General features: G+C 44.4%; 1 protein-coding gene across 18 annotated transcripts in view; it reads right to left on the reverse strand.

Annotated features, from left to right (window-relative positions):
• Nucleotides 1–1,832: 1,832 nt before the first annotated feature.
• Nucleotides 1,833–20,529, reverse strand: part of KIF1A (kinesin family member 1A) — a 146,840-nt gene continuing 128,143 nt past the window's right edge. For all 18 annotated transcript variants that reach the window (XM_083178152.1, XM_083178149.1, XM_083178148.1 and 15 more), the window contains 11 exons: nt 20,014–20,128; nt 17,785–17,918; nt 16,613–16,674; nt 15,519–15,664; nt 10,999–11,208; nt 10,286–10,363; nt 9,982–10,106; nt 9,139–9,276; nt 7,613–7,805; nt 6,723–6,841; nt 1,833–6,319 (listed from right to left, as the gene is read on the reverse strand). In XM_083178152.1, coding sequence (XP_083034278.1) covers nt 6,277–6,319; nt 6,723–6,841; nt 7,613–7,805; nt 9,139–9,276; nt 9,982–10,106; nt 10,286–10,363; nt 10,999–11,208; nt 15,519–15,664; nt 16,613–16,674; nt 17,785–17,918; nt 20,014–20,128 — 1,363 coding nt within the window. In that variant the 3' untranslated portion in view covers nt 1,833–6,276. The remainder of the gene's footprint in view (nt 6,320–6,722; nt 6,842–7,612; nt 7,806–9,138; nt 9,277–9,981; nt 10,107–10,285; nt 10,364–10,998; nt 11,209–15,518; nt 15,665–16,612; nt 16,675–17,784; nt 17,919–20,013; nt 20,129–20,529) is intronic.

Genomic DNA, 20,529 nt, shown 5'->3' on the forward strand with positions numbered 1-20,529 from the left:
ATTGCTGCTTATATCTTAAGCTGGCCATTCACCCCTTGGAGAAGTCGCTGTCAATCACCCAGTGAGCTGTCCAGGAAGGATCATTTTGCAGGCTACATATCGCATGCAATCCCAGCTGAGCCTGCCTGGCTTGGAAGCAATCCAAAATATTGCTTGTGTAGCCGGTAGCTCGCAGGCTCCGGTCCGATGCTCATGGCACCACGCATTGCATTGGATATGCTGTCATTTATATACAATTTGAGCTCTTTTCTTGCGATTGATCACTGCAATTATAGGGAAAAAAAGCCCAAATTGTATGTGAATTGCCTAATGTATGGGGGCCTTAATCACAGGTAATGCCACGTGCTCAATCCTCAGTGATAACATTAGTTTTTATTGAAATGTTTCGTCTGTATTCTCACAAATATAGTTAACTTTCAGCTCACAAAATGACCTTCACCGAGTGTACTTTTATTTTTTTTACCCATACTTGCCTTCTTTTTAAAAAGGATTTCATGGAGATTGTGAAAGTCACACCTATAAGCGCAGATGTGTATGGTTACATCTGAGTTAGTGAAATCTATGTGTTGATGAAAAGACACTGATACTCTATAGAGCTTGCTCATATATTGGGTGCGATTTAGACCTGATCGCTCATCTGCAAATTTGCAGATGGCTGTGAACAGTTAGCCACCGCCCAGACAGAAAGAAAACCCGCCTTGTGCAAATCTTGTCGCACATCCATCTGCAATTCATGAACCACTGAATGATTTTTATGCACTGCGCAAATGTGAGTAATACCGCTTCCAGATCGCAAAATGCAGGGACTCATCGAGACTTGGAAACAATTTAATCCCGAAGCGACCCATACATTTGGCTCTCTATGGCCCCTTCAGCGACCCGTCAATATTGTCGGATCGCTGGCGGGGGGCAGAGGCAGCGCTCCAAGCCTCCATAAGTGTGAAGGGGAACTGGGTCACTAGATATGATTAACCAATTCACACTGCACAGCAACTTAGCAATTACCTGGTAAGAACACTGCTTTATTACCAGTTCGTAATGCCGGGGTGTGGCCGGTTTGCTGGACCCGTTAAACCCTTTCAGATCGCCCCTATTACCATGTTGAACAGCAACAAAACAGCATGAACCCGGTAACTGGGTGCGATCTGAAAGGGGTCTAACCCTTCCACGACAGATAGAGCTATTAATGTAACAGACTCAAACACACAAAACAAAAGGTATCCACCCCCAAACACCAAGTACCTATCAGGGATTGCGATGAGATAGTTTTGCTATTTTTGTCACTATTTTGGCACTCGCATGCTTGATACGATCCATAAATATTTGCAGTAACTTGATAACCATACGGATTGCAAATTCACGCAAGAGTGATAAACTCTGAATCAAGCCCATATAAGTAGCCACAAGGAACCTTTAAAAAAAATGCATGTAGCCCTTGGGATTTTTGTACCTTATAACCAATTCAGAGAAATGGCACTGTTTATCCCATTTCAATGCATATAGCTCTGATTTCTTTGTTTCCCCCAATAATATAGCAGCTACATAATGGGAATAAGGTGCAGTAAGGGAGATTTCTACACTCTTCAGGGAGTCAGGGAGATTGATACTATTTCAGGGAGTCTCCCTGACAACGAGGGAGAGTTGGCAAGTATGTTTCTTAACGGACATGTTTTCTGGGGACATAGGTTATAAATACACTGAAAACATTTCACGAAAGTCAAACCATGCCCCAGACAGTGATGTAACTGCCCAATGACTGTCCTCCAGGAGAAGAGGAGAACATTATAAAGTAGCGGTAAGTAGAACTATAGAAAGAAAACATGAATGCTTGCTGAACATGTAGCTGCACTGTATTTTAACATCTAAGTCATTAAAATTACATTTGCCAGGTATAACATGATACAATGCATAAATAAAACAGTTTTACTATAGTAGTTAAAATACATACATATTTAAATAAATAGGCTTGACAGTCATTTGATATACTTTAATATATGGAAGGCAGAGTGACCAGCAACTTAATTGGAAGATCTTTCCATATGGTGTTTGGAGGTCTGGAACACACAGCACAGAATGACAAGTGCACTAGTCAGTGCAGGGTGAGGGCACCATCCCCGCACAGCAGCTTACAGGACAGTGAGAGCAGTGATCACTTCCGCACTATTATATACTTTACATTACAGAAGTGTTTCAGTAAAAGGTGACAGGACTATCTAATCGGGTGTAGTAGCCACCATCAACATGGACAGGTCTTGGTCTTCTTTGTTATTTTCAATTCAATCTATTTAGTTAATCTCAGAACTTTTTAGTTTTTACTAGTGTATATGGTATTTCCATCTAGATTTGAGGTAGGACAGCTATCGCAGGACTACAAGTCACAGCATGCTTATAATTCTTCATCACCTGCAAAGCAACAGGCTGCCTAAGCGTGGCATAATAGTGATGTCTGCCAGGACAGGGGGAGGCAGAGGAGTCGGCTACTGCATTCTAGAGCCTCCCAGATCTCCCCGGCAATGTCTTTTCCAGGCTAGGCATTTCCCCGCTGTTGCTGGAATGAATGCAGTGTGTTGTTTTTTTTTTTTATTATTGGCAAATCTTCAAATCAAAGTTTTATTGTATACTGGATTAAAACTTCTGTAGTATTAGCACATCCTGGATAAACATACTGTTTTCTAAGCCATTGAATTACATAGTCAAAAAGAAACAACCATACTGTACCGACACAGTGTAATAAGTTACAGTTGAACAAAAAAACTGTATAAGAGGCACAAGACATGACATGTATGAAATACTTTTTACATGTTCGGTTATACAGACAAGGTTATGCTACGCAGAATAAGCCGCCTGCACTTCCATAGATGATCAGTTTTCTGGCCAAAATAATGAGAAATTACAAAATAAATGGGAAATCTGCTCCAACAGTAATTTAAACATATATTCTTTCAGTTATATTTCATGTACATAAAGTAACACAGAGTTCACGGCTACGTCTGCAAATTGCCTGACTTATCAATCCCCGAAAAACACCATACAACATGCGGAGGCGTCTATCCCCTTAAAAAGGTTTTGTTCATTATAGTTTTAAACTCAATTGCCCTAATTTACATAAAGAAATGCATTAGTGTAGATGACTGGGCTGTTGTACGTATCACTACAGTATATACAGTACATCCTTCCACTGGTCTGCAGTATAATAAGTGGCAAATATGCTGCACTTTGACAAAGCAACTACTGTCCCCATTATACATGTTATCCATACTATCTTGTGTCTAGAGGTTGTCCACTTCTATATGACTATCATTGATTGGTTGGCCCTGTGCAACTTTTCCTATATCATTTCCTTTACTTGTCCTGCTTCCTTGTGTGTCCCACTCCTAAGGCAGATATGATCTTCCCTGTCCTTGGGCCACATCTCAAGGGAACAAGTAATGAAAAAGGCCGCCTGAATAAATAGTAATTAGACTTGCTGGACAGTACAGAAGCAAACTACAAGACAGCTGTGTTTTTTTTAAATTACATATAAAATACAGTAAGTAAGTCATGTGGAGATAGATACCTTTCAAAGATGGATTACCTTTCTTCCCCAATGGAAATGACAGGGGGGGGGATTGGAATGGCCCCAGCCCAGCAAAGACGCTGTGCCATAATTATGTCAATTGCCGCAATAAATTACAAAGGGAGCATGTGAACTCCGCTATCACCCTCGCCCACCCCGAATCCACCACTGGAGCTGAATAGAGCAGTCATGCATCCAGTTATTATTTTCGGTATATACCAAAGATAAGATATAGAGAATTTTTTTTACCAGAATCGGTTGCAATTATTTTGTATGGTTGCCCAAACTGGGTATAATTTTAAAATATCCTGGAATTTTTACAATTGTGATGTCAAATCGCAAATCTATCAATATTTTTTTTTTTAAATGACATTTATTTTGCCCATAAACTATTGTAGAAATATGTACAATGAGAAATGTATCATTGAGTTAAATAAAGCTCCTGTTTGCTGTTAGCATGCAACACACATTAGAACATACATAATCGTGTCGCTTAGTATGTTATCGCTCCACAAATCATTAACATGACATTAACATATTATACAATACAGTCATTGTTCACTTTCCAAGCAACAAATTCACCAACCAGGATGCAAAGCAATATGTCATGTAGTAATGCATTTATCCAATCCTGGGCATGTTTGAATCATTCCTTTCCTGATTCCCTATGGTTACACTACCTGCAAATATGGCTGGTAAAGGATTAGTCAGCACCATGATGGACTATTGTGATTCTGTTGACTAGTAATTTTATTAAAGAGGAAATTGATCAAAATTAATAACTGATATCATATTTTTCACTATTTGTACTGGTGTCCAATGGTCACAGCATAAGTCAATGATAAATAGTAACTTATTATTCCCCTTATTATTATTATATTATATTTTATGCTTTTTTTATGTTGTAGAATTGGCGTTCAGGAGTGAAGTGGACATTTAACATAGATTGATACATAGGTCAATGAATGCATTTGATAACACGATTCTCACTCTTGTACGATAATTCCTATAACTGTTTGTTTCATTTGGGACTGTATGTTCTGCAGGTTAGCTGGCCTCAGACATGCATCAGCCCAAGTCTGAGATGATCGGACCTCATAGTCTCAGGCTGTCTGACCATGAGATTGAAGGTCCTACAAACCCAAACTATGGCATCCCAAATACTTTCAATAACCCAGTGCTAACACTTTCCAACCAAGAGCAAGATCAGTCTCATATGCATTCAATGACATTTTGATCACAGACTATAGACGATGTCTCCAACCTATGACTGTCTTATTTACGTTAATTATTTAATTGATATCCCTTGGTTTTATCTTAAAGGCCAATGAAGTAAAGTGCTAATATACATTGCCTTGACATTAACAAGCGTAGGTAGTGAGTGGGCTTTAAGGCTCTGATTCTTGAGAGATTCATTCTTAAAGTGCAAACAGTAGGAATGGAGAAATTCTCTTATGTATGTCCGGCTCCCAGTTCCTCTCTCTTTGGCGTATGTGTGCTCGGACTTGCTTTGGGTTCAGTTCAGTTCTCATGGTGCTATAGCCTCCAGAACATGATCCTGCATGTGAAATTCTAAGTACATACTGTACATAGGGCAAATACATGTAGTACAGTATATCATGGCATTACTTCTCAGTGACCAGCAAGGTCCTAGAGTCATTTAAATCACACTACAAATTACCTTGTGCCTCTTATAGACATACTTATTATGTGAATGCATGACCCTCCCTAAACAGAATAGTGTGCGCTTGTTATGGTCACACACCCACTATGGAAAATGATAGATTAGATGGTGCAAATAAATATAACTAAGGAAGTGCATGTGTGCATGTATGTTCTTGTATGGCCTCATAGTGGTGATTGAATGTATAACACAGCAAGCAGTCCCACATGTATGTGTACCCATTGTCTACACTTAGAACGACCATCCTGTGGTAAGCAACTAATATTGGTGAGAAAGCAGGCTATTAATATAGGCTATTAATATACTAGGAACCAGTGATGTCACCAAGGAACGTGACTGCCCTTTTCATGCCACCACCGTGATGTCACTTGACCACAAAATGCTTCCTGCCCTGTGTGTTGATGTTTTGTGCATTTCCAGGCACGTGATTCATGGTTTAGAAGTAGACTTCACATGCAAGGGAGGAAACAAAGTGATCACATGTTCCTCCACAATTACTCCATAATGCCTCTTACTAGGGATCTGCATGATTCAGTATTCTATCTGTATTATTACCTAATCTTCCTGCCTAGAGAATGCATCTAGTTTCAGTTGATCAACTTCCCACTGGTTTATAGGCATTGTATTGTGACCACTGAGACCAGCACAATATAATTTCCTGAACCGCCTACTACGCTGTCTTGCATACAAAGGGTCATTGCTATCTGCCCATAGTGTAGTGCAGTGAAGAAAGGAAAAATACAGAACAAAGAGTGCAGCACAGTGAGATTCCCTGGACCAGTTGTGGGCACCGCGCGAGTCTCCAGCTGTTAATGTAAAGCTCTCAGCTCGCTGAGAGTTGTATTTCAAGAACAACTGGAAAGCCGCAAGTACCTCCTAGGCAATAAGAATAAAGGAGGAGATCTTCAGTGGGAACAGGAGGAGTAAGCGTGAGCATGGTGCTTAGAGGAGTGGGGCTGTTGTAATGTGCAGGTTTTTGGGGGTGAATAAGTTGTGTAACATGTTGATAAAAGCAGGGAAGAGTATGTGCATCCCATTAAATTCTCATTTGGGCTGTTCTGCGTCGAGACAGTTTGGACCTAAGAGAGGAGCAGAAAGACAAAGAAAGAAAGAGACAGAAAGTCAATGAAGGAGCCATGAATTTCACACTACACAGGACCCACATCAGAAACACTTATACCAGGCTCTGCCAGTGTAAACCAAGTGGCAACGCTATTTGTGACCCAACATGCCAGCATCCTCCACAAATGCTTTAGTCTTAGTAGGGTTCCCTCACCCATTGCACTTACACAGGAGTATTACAGCATTATACTCAACTATGGACATAGAACTACCTGCAATGTTGAGTTTTACATTGTATCTACAAATTGTGTGGCATGGAGTATTATGCAATAACACAATGCCAACAACTAGCAATAAATATCTTCCACCCCAGCTGTGTAGGGGACCCGTCCCCCCCTGAAGTCCATCACACAGCCTCACCGAATGGAGCCAGCCAGGAGAGGGTTGAAGGCGTAGAGCCAGTCATGCATGTCCTTGTCATTGCTGGCCTGCAGCAGAATGCCGCGGTGTTGTGTGCACACAGCGAACGTGTTGGGCGTCTGCAGAAGTAAAAACAAGACATGTAATAGTACAATGAAAACATGGAAACCTCCCAAGGGCTCACACCTGATTGGAGGTATTAATCTGCTAGTCCAGTGGTTCCCAAACTGTGTGCCGTGGCTCCCTGGGGTGCCTCGGAACACTTGCAGGGGTGCCCCGGGTTGGTGATCCAGGACCAATTCAAATTATTTATGGTTAATTATTAATGGGCAAAACCAGTGCTGGTGGCTGCCAATGGTAAAATGTGTACAAACAGAAGCAAATCCTGCCCTTTACCACATAACTGAACCTAAGAATTGCATATAAACCCAATCTAATAATTTTTTGGGGGGCCTAGGGGTGCCGTGAAAAAAATTCCGATACTCTAGGGTGCCGGGATTCAAAAAAGATTGGGAACCCCTGTGCTAGTCTATTTATTTTGTATCAGTTTCTTACATAGTGCATCAAATGTCTACCTAATAGCATTAGGGCTCCCATGTGTCCATATTTTCCCTCATCCGCGCATTTTCTACCTACAATATTTAACCCACAATGCTTACTGTCGCCTAACTGAACTCCTGCTGCAACCAGTAGAATAGTATAAGCAAGAATACTGTAAGTCTGTTGAATTGTTTTACCCTATTTGGAAGAAGGAAGGGTGCATTCTACATCCTATATTGTGGCCAAGGCTGTTTGTTTCTTCAAATAGGGAACCCTGATTCTCACCCTACCAATAATTGGTACAGATCTCCCCCCTCCATCAATAATACAGGAATATGGTGTAATTTTACCTTCAGCATGGCCTGTTGATCCTCACTGTATTCCACTTGGGCCTGAGAGAGATTAAGGATGGCTCTCTCCACTGAGTCACGATCATTATTGTAGATGTAGACATAAGGACGTCGGACCACCACGTACCTCTTTACCCAGCCCCCTGTGTGAGGCTCCAGGAAATGTATGTACCCCTTCTTAGAAACGATGGGGCTGGGAGAAATGAGCAAGAAGAAAAGCGTTGTATTTTACAATCAATTTAAATGGTAATCACTTTTGTGACATCTAAATGTAAATGTCTGAATCCTATATAATAAAACCCTAATACTGCTCCTCACATATATGGTGTACCATCAGCCACAGATGGTGCCCAATGGTGCTCCTTGTGGGTGTGCGCACACACACCCTACACCTACATACACACATACACCCCTACACCTACACACACATGCCTTAGCATGACCCTAGCTCCCAGCAAGTCTTGTCAGTTTGACAGGTTGGTAACTAGTGCATAATAAGAGCACTAAAAATACTGACTCACTATAGCCCCAGCTGTTATAATACTTGCAGGACGCCACACTTCTGCACTGTATGCATGTGCTAACAGATTATGACAATGGATAAAACAAGTAGCCAGGTTTTCCCTGACCAGTTCTATGTTTTTTTCTTTTCCCACTGGAATTTTTAATTCAGAATTCTTCCACACCAAAAAGATCATCAAAAAAGACAAAATATGATGCTAATTGCTCGTCAATGCCATGATACCTGTAGCATCATTTACAGCACTGCCCTCTACCCCATGAACCTATTTCCTGCCTCACCGGGATCATTGATTCCAAATCACTGAAGCTCAGAGAGAAAAATGAATGAATCACAAGCACTTCCTCTCACTGTCCCTGTTTTACAAGGGTGGCGAGTGGCAGGACAAAATGAGGGAAATAAAGAATCCTCCTGCCCTGTACATATTCTGCTGATGTTAGAATCCATGAACAATGCTATGATAATATGTGCAGGATGAAGCGAAGGTGATCAGGATTTGTCGCACAGTGCTTCCTCTTTCACTCGTTCATTCAGGTGCATGGTAACAGGACAGGAGGAACAAGGTAAGATCTTGCATCTATACGTGTACCACCATACATATAACTGCCGAAATTCGCTGCATGAAATGCTGGGCGTTCCCAAGGGCGCAGCCTATCGCCGCGCCCCATGCCCACACTGGTAGATGCAAACGGGATGGCGAACTAGCAGTTCGCCGTGCCCACTCTCACTGAGTGTATGCACATGTGCAGAAATTCACATGCGCAATAGTAAACAAGAATAAGGCACCATGTTTCAAAGTTATAGAACCTTTAAGTATACTATGTGTTCACAGTCTGCCTTATGAAAATAGTCATTTAATTCACATTCTGTTTAACAGAATAGATGACACACAAACCCATTTCCAAGTTGGATGACCAGTATTAATATATATTTAAATGAACATAAAAAGCATAAGCATTTCCTGGGAATTACTGTACATAATGAATGATAACTTCAGTCTACTTACCTAACCCGGATTTCTTGTATGTCAGGAACAAATAAGCTAAGTGGGGTCTTGAGTCCTGTGCTAGGTGACTTCTGCAGCTCCCCTGGGGGGCTTGGAGGGTCCCTCTCAGAGGTAAATGCACATGAGAGAGGCTGCGGACTGTGCATGGCAGAAGGGAGAAAGCAATGTAATTAGAGCCCTGTAATGCAATCTAGATCTATGTTTCCAAGCCTCTGGGTACTTTACACATATTATATTAAATGATTTTGGAGGAGATTCTGAAACATTTCTAACTTTACCTAAATTAACTTCCATTTATACATCTTTCCAATTAGTCTTATTCATGAAATACAGCAGTTACATATTCCTATTAGGACAATGCCATTTATAAAAATTCATTTGAATACTGGTTTAAAAGGAGGCACAAGTGACATTTGTCTAATGGAAATCTAAAAATCTCTGCCTCCAGATAATACAACAATAGCTTGATCCACTGTAAAGGTGCCCATACACGGTACAATTATTGTATACAATTTGGACTAGATCGCATTGCATTGCATAGGTTTTGCAATGCAATGAGATAAGATCTAGTACAAATAGTATGTGCAGCACATACTTTATGAGCTGTGCGATGAGATGTGTGACTGGAGCGCGCATCTCATCGCACTCAGCAATTGTACTTTGTATGGGCACCTCAAGCTAAAGGTGTTCATGCTGCATTTGCACATTGTTAGTGAACAACCCCTAGGAAGCCAATTCTAAGCCTTTACATATATATACTATAAAGAAAATATAAGTGCTATAAACACTGTGATATTTTTACAGTCCAGCCAGGACTTTTTTTGAAGGTTGATCATAACTGACCTGGACTCTTGGCTGCAGTATCGTCCTTCTACAAGGGAAGGACAGGTGCTAGATGGCGTGAGAGATGAGACACCAAGGCCAGGAAGGGAGGGGTCACGCAGAAGTGTGACTGACATCTCAGAAAGCTGAAAATACAAATGATGGAATGTTATCGCTTATGATGATATAGCGGGGTCTAGTCTCATAGATTCATTCACGGAATCCATTTGTAGAAAGGAACAGTGGGCCTGGAACAATGTTCATTCGGATGCATACAGTACAGTATGTACAGTGCAGGGACTTATCTCCCTTGGGGATCTCTCACCTTGCTCTCACTGGCACTCACGCACACATGGCTGTAGGTGTATTCTCTGTTGAAGGTGTGGGTGAGCAGGCGAAGACACTGTAAAAAATACAAAATGAGTGACTGGTAATAACATGCTATTTTAATAATGACAGAGATATATTGTATATATACAAAGTATGTCATGTACATGATTTATAACAATTGTTTTTCAAATTATGGGAACAGCTTTATTTCATTTACGTGAAAAGAGAATTTAAAGGTATGATAAAGCTGAGAGACCCTCAGCGAAACACGTCAGGCGCCCAGCACCCCTCTTCATCCTTCCTCCAATCACATTGTGGATTACAAAGTATCATTTCCACCTTTTGAATACCTGAACCAGGACTCAAAGTTGAACTCTGCCCCACCTGGGCTGGACATCACCGCTACACTCCAGTGCTCGTAGAGGTAAGACGGCACTCTGCTGTCTTACCTCTGCAAGCACCCCAGTGCTGGAGTACCTGGAGGAAACCCATGCAAGAACGGGGAGAATATACAAACTCCGCACAGTGAGGGCCATGGTGGGATCAATCTTGTGTCATTTATTTTTAAAGCTGTAGTTCTTATATAAGTTCAGTTTTGTATATTTATTTAAGCAGTCATATCATAAAGTAACTGCCTGTGAGGTGGGATTATGGAAAATGGGTGTTTTCATTGAATAGTACTGAGAAATAAGAATATACAGTAAGTACCTTGGCAGCCAGCTCTTTCTGTCTCTCACTGGCAGTCTCCAGTGGGTTTTCCTCCACATGTGGGGACCCTGGTTCTGTGAGTTGCACCAGCTGACATATAGGGCTAAGGGGCATCTCATCACTGGGAGAAGGAGTAAAAGCGTCTGTGGCTCCCCTGAGTGTGGCTTCCAGCTTCTCCCGTAGCAGCAGGTAATGCCGGGTCCTCTCAACCTGAAAATTACAAAGACATACAGTATTTTAATTTAAACCTCCAGCATCCAACTACATTCTGCCAATCAGATTTAAGCTATCACTTACAATCTATAAAATGCTAGCTAGAATCTGATTGGCTGCTATGGGCACTTGTCCTATTAAGAAGGTTTTATACATGTGCACCTGTGTATCTCCTATATATTTGGCTACATCTGTCACTCAAAGTGGGTGTTTGTGTCTATAACGCTCTGTTCCTGGACTTTCCTCTTAATGTGTGATTGCCTTCATCTGTGCTGAACACCTTTCTGAGAAATTAACCTGTTTAAAACAGGTGATGGCAATCATACATTAAGGGGAAGTCTAGAAACAGAGCATTGTGTCCCTCCTGGAGAGGGTCATGTTGGGAGGTATGTGACAGAGAACCAGCCCAGTGAGCCCACAGACAGTGCCAGACACCCACTGCCTTCCCATGTTGCCCAGCACTGCTACTCCACAGCCACCAGGTGAGCGCCCCCTCCCGCGATTTGCGGCAAAACCTCCCCCCCCGCGCGCCCCCCCCTCCCGCGATTCGCGGCAAAAACACCCGTGACCCCCCCCTACCGCGATTCGCAGCAAAAACACCCCCGCGACTCGCTGCAAAAAGAACCCCCCCACGACCCCTCCCGCAATTCGCGGCATAACCACCACCCCGCGACCCCCCCCTCCCGCGAATCGCGGCAAACCCTCCCCCGTGACCCCCCCCCCCCGATTCGCGGAAAAAACACTCCTCCCCGCGACCTCCCTCCCGCGATTCGCGGCAAAAAGAACCCCCCCGCGACCCCCCCTTGCACGATTGGCGGCACCCCCCCTGCGACCCCCCTCCCGCGATTCGCGGCACCCCCCCCCGCAATTCGCAGCAGCCCCAGGATTAAATGGCACATGCAAAACACTGACATGGCTATGGTCGACAATGAAAAAGGTTGACATGAGTTTTTGAAGATTTATTTTTAATTTTTTTAATTTTTTCATATTCATTGTCATGTGTCGACATGGACACCAATGAAGTGGCACACTTATGTCAACATTTACATGTGTTGACCTTTCTGTGTTGATTTTTTCTTGTGGCGATTCGCGTCACACCCCCCGCAACCCCCCTCCTGCGATTCGCGGCACCCCCGTGACCCCCCACCTCCCGCAATTCGTGGCAACCCCCCACCGGAACCCCTGTGAACCCCGCCCTCCCGCGATTCGCGGCACCCACCCCCGCGACCCCCCCCTCCCGCAATTCGCGGCACCCCCCCGTGATTCGCGGCAGCTCCAGAATTAAATTGCACATGGAAAACACTGACATGGCTATGGTCGACAATGAAAAAGGTTGACATGAGTTTTTGAAGTTTTTTGTCATTTTTTGAATATTTTCATATTCACTCTCATGTGTCGACATGGACACCAATGAAGTGCCACACTTATGTCAACATTTACATGTGTTGACCTTTCTGTGTTGAGTTTTTTCTTGTGGCGATTTGCGTCACACCCCCCCCACCCACCCCCCCCCCCCCCCCCCCAACCCCCACTCCCGCGATTCACGGCACACACACACACACCTCCCCCGCGATTCTCGGCACCCCACCCCGTGACCCCCCCTCCCGTGATTCACGGCACACCCCCGCGACCCCCCCTCCCATGATTCGCCGCAACCCCCGCCCCGTAACCCCCCCTCCCGCGATTCGCGGCACCCACCCCCGCGACCCCCCCTCCCGCAATTCGCGGCACCCCCCCGCGATTCGCGGCAGCTCCAGAATTAAATTGCACATGGAAAACACTGACATGGCTATGGTCGACAATGAAAAAGGTTGACATGAGTTTTTGAAGTTTTTTTTTCATTTTTTGAATGTTTTCATATTCATTCTCATGTGTCGACATGGACACCAATGCTCCCCCATGACCCCCCCTACCGCGATTCGCAGCAAAAACACCCCCGTGACCCCCCCCTCCCGCGATTCGCTGCAAAAAGAACCCCCCCACGACCCCTCCCGCAATTCGCGGCATAACCACCCTCCCGCGAATCGCGGCAAACCCTCCCCCGTGACCCCCCCCCCCGATTCGCGGAAAAAACACCCCCCCGCGACCTCCCTCCCGCGATTCGCGGCAAAAAGAACCCCCCCGCGACCCCCCCTTGCACGATTGGCGGCACCCCCACTGCGACACCCCTCCTGCGATTTGCGGCACCCCCCCCCGGCAATTCGCAGCAGCCCCAGGATTAAATGGCACATGCAAAACACTGATATGGCTATGGTCGACAATGAAAAAGGTTGACATGAGTTTTTGAAGATTTATTTTTAATTTTTTTAATTTTTTCATATTCATTGTCATGGACACCAATGAAGTGGCACACTTATGTCAACATTTACATGTGTTGACGTTTCTGTGTTGATTTTTTCTTGTGGCGATTCGCGTCACACCCCCCGCAACCCCCCCTCCTGCGATTCGCGGCACCCCCCGTGACCCCCCACCTCCCGCAATTCGTGGCAACCCCCCACCGGAACCCCTGTGAACCCCGCCCTCCCGCGATTCGCGGCACCCACCCCCGCGACCCCCCCTCCCGCAATTCGCGGCACCCCCCCCGTGATTCGCGGCAGCTCCAGAATTAAATTGCACATGGAAAACACTGACATGGCTATGGTCGACAATGAAAAAGGTTGACATGAGTTTTTGAAGTTTTTTGTCATTTTTTGAATATTTTCATATTCATTCTCATGTGTCGACATGGACACCAATGAAGTGCCACACTTATGTCAACATTTACATGTGTTGACCTTTCTGTGTTAAGTTTTTTCTTGTGGCGATTTGCGTCACCCCCCCCCAACCCCCACTCCCGCGATTCACAGCACACACACACACACCTCCCCCGCGATTCTCGGCACCCCACCCCGTGACCCCCCCTCCCGTGATTCACGGCACACCCCCGCGACCCCCCCTTCCATGATTCGCCGCAACCCCGCCCCGTAACCCCCCCTCCCGCGATTCGCGGCACCCACCCCCGCGACCCCCCCTCCCGCAATTCGCGGCAGCTCCAGAATTAAATTGCACATGGAAAACACTGACATGGCTATGGTCGACAATGAAAAAGGTTGACATGAGTTTTTGAAGTTTTTTTTTCATTTTTTGAATGTTTTCATATTCATTCTCATGTGTCGACATGGACACCAATGAAGTGCCACACTTATGTCAACATTTACATGTGTTGACCTTTCTGTGTTGATTTTTTCTTGTGGCGATTCGCGTCACACACCCCCACCCCCCCCCCCCGCAACCCCCACTCCCGCGATTCACGGCACACACACACCCCCCCACGATTCTCGGCACCCCACCCCGTGACCCCCCCTCCCGTGATTCACGGCACACCCCCCGCGACCCCCCCTACCATGATTCGCCGCAACCCTCTCCCCCGTAACCCCCCTCCCGCGATTTGCGGCAACCCACCCCGCGACCCCCCTCCCGCGATTCTCTGCAATCCCTCCCCTCCCGCGATTCGCAGCATCCACCCCCCCACAACCCCCCCTCCTGCAATTCGCGGCACCCCCCGCGACCCCCCCTCCTGCAATTCGCGGCACCCTCCGCGACCCCCCCTCCCACGATTCGCGGACACCTAAGTTGCAATACAGGGCATCTTTCATACAATTCTAACCATATTTCTCATATACAAACGTTCACAAATTAAGGGGGCGCAGCCCCTTACGACGGTGTGAAGAGCGCCCGTAGGGCGCGATGAATCACCTAGTTACTAAATAAGCTCCACTGATAAATCTTAGTCACATTCTATCAGACAAACAGACAAAATGTCTCTCCACTGGTGGCTTCCAAGTCAATATCTTGCTTTTAGCTGATGGCTCATTAAATGCCCACAACAATGCCACCACTGAATTCAGGAATTAAGGGGGTTATTCAGATTCACTCATAAAGGCACAATCACTCTCTAATGGGCAAAACCATGTGCATTGCAGGTGGGGCTGATGTAGCATGTGCAGAGAGAATTATATTTGGGTGGGGGGTGTACTTCAAACTGATTTCTATATTGCAGTGTAAAAATAATGCAGCCAGTATTTACCCTGCACAGAAACAATAAAACACCCACATCCAACTCTCTCTGCACATGTTACATCAGCCCCACCTGCAGTGCACATGGTTTGTTCCATTAGAGAATGATTGTGCCTTTCAGAATAACCCCCTAAGGGAGGAGTTTGCAGGATCCTGCAAGTACTGGAATGAGTTTATGATGAAGGTGAATGCGCCTGACTAACCGCCCACATGTTATCTGTGCTAAAAGAAAATATATAATCTGGAAATACCTCCTGTAGTAGGCTGAGTTTCTCCAACTCCCACTGATGGTCAAGGATTAAGCTGTCACTCCGTGGTCTCCAGCCTGCAAGGTTCTCCTCACCCCGCACGTATGCAACCGAGGTGTCTAGCACACGCCTGCGTCTTCTCTGCATGCCTAGGGGGACATCCCAATGTGGTAACATACAGCAATGTTCATACAATAGCATTAGAATGGGTGTGATGATTTGTGGAAAACTTCTTTATATATATATAATTATATATTTGATACCGTCAAACAGTGAAAGTTCAGAACCACATTTATAATGTAGTCTGAAGGAAGTGGATTCTTGAAAGACATCATCTATATAATGTAAAGTTATCATAATTGAAAGCCACGGCATCAGATGAGACATCTGGTGCAAGGCGTGACTGGAGCAGCCACTAGGGCAATGGGTTTGAAACCTTAGGCTAAATGTAATAGGGTCGTGAGAATCAGAAAGTGAGATATTTTGGGAGAGTTTTCCCATTTTTTTTTAAACGTCAATCAATTATATGGCAAAATCAACCTGGGTTTGCAGTGTAATTGATTGCCGCTTTAAAAAAAAAAAAAGTAAAACTCTCCCAAAATATCTCACTTTCTGATTCTCACACCCTAGTATATTTGGCACATACTGTAGGGCCGAATTCAGATCTGTTCGGAGGGCTGTGAATTCGCAGCCCACCGAACATTGTTAAAACCACGTATATATGCACGGGGTGCTGTGCACATGGTCTCCAAGCATACTGAACTGTGCAATGGATTCCCTCCACTGGCCGTACGCTGGGTGACTGACACGCAAGGGGCGCTCCAGGGTGGACCCCCGATGTTTCATGGGGTATTCCCCGGCCTGTTCCGGGTGGGCGCATGACGCCAGCGCCAATCCTGAAATCACATGGATACGCTGAGTGACTCCTGGGTCTGGTGGCGGCTGCGAGCACCAGGCACAGTAGAAGAAATAATTTGATGGGAAATAACCATCAAATGATTTCTCCATTCGCATCCCTGCACAGGAATTCGTATGGTGAGGTGGGGGTCATTCAGCGTGGCGGTGTTAATCTGCCTGTTAAAAAAAGAGTCACTCACCTGGACTGCTGGCTTCTGCAACCCGGCAAAGACTGAGCTCATATACTCCAGTTACACGGTTGCTGTGGAAAAGAGAATCATTGCTAATGTACAAATAATAAATGGATATAACTTTTCATATACAATATACAATTGTATCCTGCTTTATAACAGAATATTTAGCTTGACATGGAACACACCACGTGAAGCAATGACACTGTGGGGTCTCTGTGTAAGTCCTTTCTCCTGTGTTTTGTAAGAGAACTTATCTCAGCTTCTCCTAATTTCCCAAGAGGTAACCAGGACCGGCTCTACCATTAGGCAGCTTAAGGCAGCTGCCTAGGGTGATGGGATCTGGGGGCGCCACGAGTCTGCCTATCAAAAAATCAAGGATGTCTATGAGGATCCTTGTTGTAGATAATGCAGGTGGCTGCTGTGGAACTTCTAAGACCTCACCTCCATACTTTCCCTTGAGGCATACTTCCCTACTTTGCACTCTGTCATGGATTTCAAAGGGATGCCTCCAGGGAAAGCAGGGGACTTGCCCCCCGTCCTGGGGGGCTGAGAGGACCACCCAATTTTTGGGAGCCTCCCTGCCATTCCAGAATGTTATGTAAGTATGCCTTAGGAGTTTAGAAAGTGGGTATGGGTGACAGTATGGAGGGCAATAGGTTGAAGTTTTGCCTAGGGTGCTGAGAAGCCCTGGAGGTAAGCTCTGTAAGGATGGTGCCTTACAGAGGTTACACGTCTGTGGCATTTGGCCACGACTGGCCAGACCGCATAAACCCCATAAACCTCTGTAAGGATGGTGCCCTCAGACAAGTGGAGAAAACAATGGCTTTGTCCACAAACTGTAGAGGTTTCGCTGTGAATGTCCTGTTGGTAATATCATTATGCACATGTGCAGACAAAAACACACACATGCACATATTTCTTTAACCCTTTGTTGGCAGTGTTAGGCTGTCAGTGACCGGAAAACCCTCACTGTGTAGCCATGGCATGATAAATTGCAGCATTGGAACATTATGTACAGATGCAATATACTGTAGAACTATACATAAGGGTTATTACCGCTGCTGGACCCTAAATATACCCCTAGAATTTACTCCCAGTTAAAGTCTAACTAAAAAGATGATTTTTGTGGATTGAGGTAGGTATGTTGCAATGCTTATGTGCAGTTATCATGAACGTACCTTTCAGATGCGCGAAGGCTGCCTGTACCAAACAGGTTTCGGATGGAGCGGCAGGCAGGCAATTTGGCATCCCGAGAATAGAAGACCATGCAGAAGTCTTTGGTGATCACAGCTGGCTGTGTACAATTCTCCATCTTTGGGAACAAACAACAGTTTTAATAAAAAAATGTCCTTACTCATTTAAATGACTAAAAGGGGGGATTTAATTAGTAGTGGTCATTTTACTGCAGACTTATTGATGCCTCAGGGCTATTCAATTAAGCCTGAAGGCAGGCTGCAGTTAACAGGGGGAAAAAAACCCCAAATAAATTGACTGTTTTTGTGTGCAGCAACCATTTTATTACATAGGTCCAGCAAATGATTCCTTCATACTATGGGGTATATTCAATGCCGGGGGGAGCTGTGACAGCAAGCAGTGCTGCCTGCTTGCTATCACAGCTCACCCTGTCAGTATTCACCTGACCCCCTGCACACGCCAATTCCCCCTCGCTCCATTTGTTGGTGCGAGGGGGAATCGGCATATGCGGCCGCTGAAACAACGAGACTCGCAGCAAAATGCAGTGGGCTCCCTGCATTAGCCACGAGCCTCGCTGTTTGGGGGAATCCTCACTGTCCTGTGACAGCGAGGATTCCCCCAGAACATTGAATAGGGTGAGCTGCTTAACCCCCTCACCGACCGCACTGAATACAGGTCTATGTGTGTTAGTGCATAAAAAGGTAATTTAGTAGGTGAGAAAAAAAGGAAGTTCTAATTGAATAATCCTTAAAATACCAGGCTACCACCCTTTTCACATCCAGTAAATTATGAGGGCTAGATGAATTTCCTCTTTACTGTGTATTCATTTTATTGTTACTTATTGATAGTATTTACAGTTGACAAGGCTGGCAGCTTCACTCTGTTGGATGAATGGTGTCTAATGTGTCCACAGCATCGAATAAAGTTGCTTTTATTTAAAGTTTGCATTGTTAGGATCTATGTTGATCTATGTGTAAAAGAGCACAAATGTCTGTTTAAGAACAAACACTGCCCTTCTCTCTCCCCATATTTCCAAGCAGCAAATCACATAGGAGATTATCACTGTTGAAAATATAATATCTAATTTGTAGGCATTATGGGCCTTATTCTAGTTCACTCTTTATGACAAAATCCTTCTTAGATGGACAAAACCATGTGCACTGCAGGTGGGGCAGATGTAAAATGTGCAGAGAGAATGAGATTTGGGTAAGTTATTTTGTTTCTGTGCAGGGTAAATACTGGCTGCTTTATTTTTACACTGCAATATACTGAAGATCTCACTTTGAAGTAAAACCCCACCCAAATCTAATTCACTCTGCACAAGTTACATCTGCCCCCCTGCAGTGCACATTGTTTTGTCCATCTAAGAAGGATTTTGTCAGAAAGAGTGAACTAGAATAAGGCCCCAAGGCACAATGATTTATAATCTGTTGTGTTCTGGTCGTGCGCAATAAGAATTAATTTGCTCTGCTTCAGCTACCAAGAATACATGGCATAGGCAAATGCAGGGGGGGGTTTCTGGTTGCCCGGAAACCCCCTCCTCTTTGCAAATGCCTTAAATTGTGGCAACAATAGCACTGGTATATAATATGATCAATAGAGCTGCCACCACATCATGCAGTGTAAGGGACAGAGCAGAGCTGCTGCACATGCCTAGTATACCAGCTTCTTCTACCACATTTACTTTATGTGTGGATCTGAGCCCTCAAACATCACATGGACCAGAGAGCAGCTGTCAGGAGGAAGAGACAGGAGCCTTACCATGAAGTGGGAGACTGTGAGCTTAAAAAGTGCAGTACTGGTTCTATTATGTTTGTGTATTTATTTATTAAGATATGTTTAACCTTTTCCTGACCACTTATCTTATTTAAATGTTTGGAACAGCCTATACTATAGACCATCTGTACTGTTAAATATTAATACTGTATTTCATACAGTATCCAGTGTATAGTGTATAAAAAGACAAATTTTGTTAGCACTCCCCCAGACTCACGTACTTACTCCAATGCGCTGCAGATTGGGAAATTTTGGATTACATTTGGAAAGCCCCCTCTAATTATCCTGCGTTTGCCACTGCATGGCTATACTGTATATTTATCTAACGTGCTGAATTGTAAGATCTTTATTCATTAGGTGGTCAATACTGATATACATGGACAAATCTTTAGAACCCTTGAAATGAGGTACATCTGTCAAGTATACATGTGCCTCACCTCTACATACGCAGACAGCGTCATGTAGATCTTCTCTCTGTACGGAGTGACACGATTCAGCAGTAGGGAGTTGTGCATAGAGCTGTCCCATGCCACATCGAAGTGGTAGAATGTCCTGCCACGACAGGAAGGGATTTAATGCAAGCCACACCCACACCCACATATAGCTATGCCTTACACACATGGACACATACGGTACACTGGGTGACACACACTATAGACTCTATTTGCCAAGGTATGTCTAAATAACACGCACACACATATTTACACACCAATTGGAATATTTTCTAAAATTTCCAAAATAGGAAAAGTTAGGTTGTTGTCCCAGACACCCAATCAGATTTAAGGTATCATTTTCTGGAATGCAGTAGATAAATGATAGCTAAAATATAATTGGATTCTTTTTTTTCTCTTTGTTTCGCAATCTGATTTTTATTATTTAAAAAGGAAATATAAACACATACATGTATGATGTGAATAACAGCAATACTGTCGGTTCTAAAATACCAAATTATT

Source organism: Crinia signifera, chromosome 3 (genome assembly GCF_055691185.1).
Source record: "Crinia signifera chromosome 3, ASM5569118v1, whole genome shotgun sequence".
Taxonomy (NCBI): domain Eukaryota; kingdom Metazoa; phylum Chordata; class Amphibia; order Anura; family Myobatrachidae; genus Crinia; species Crinia signifera.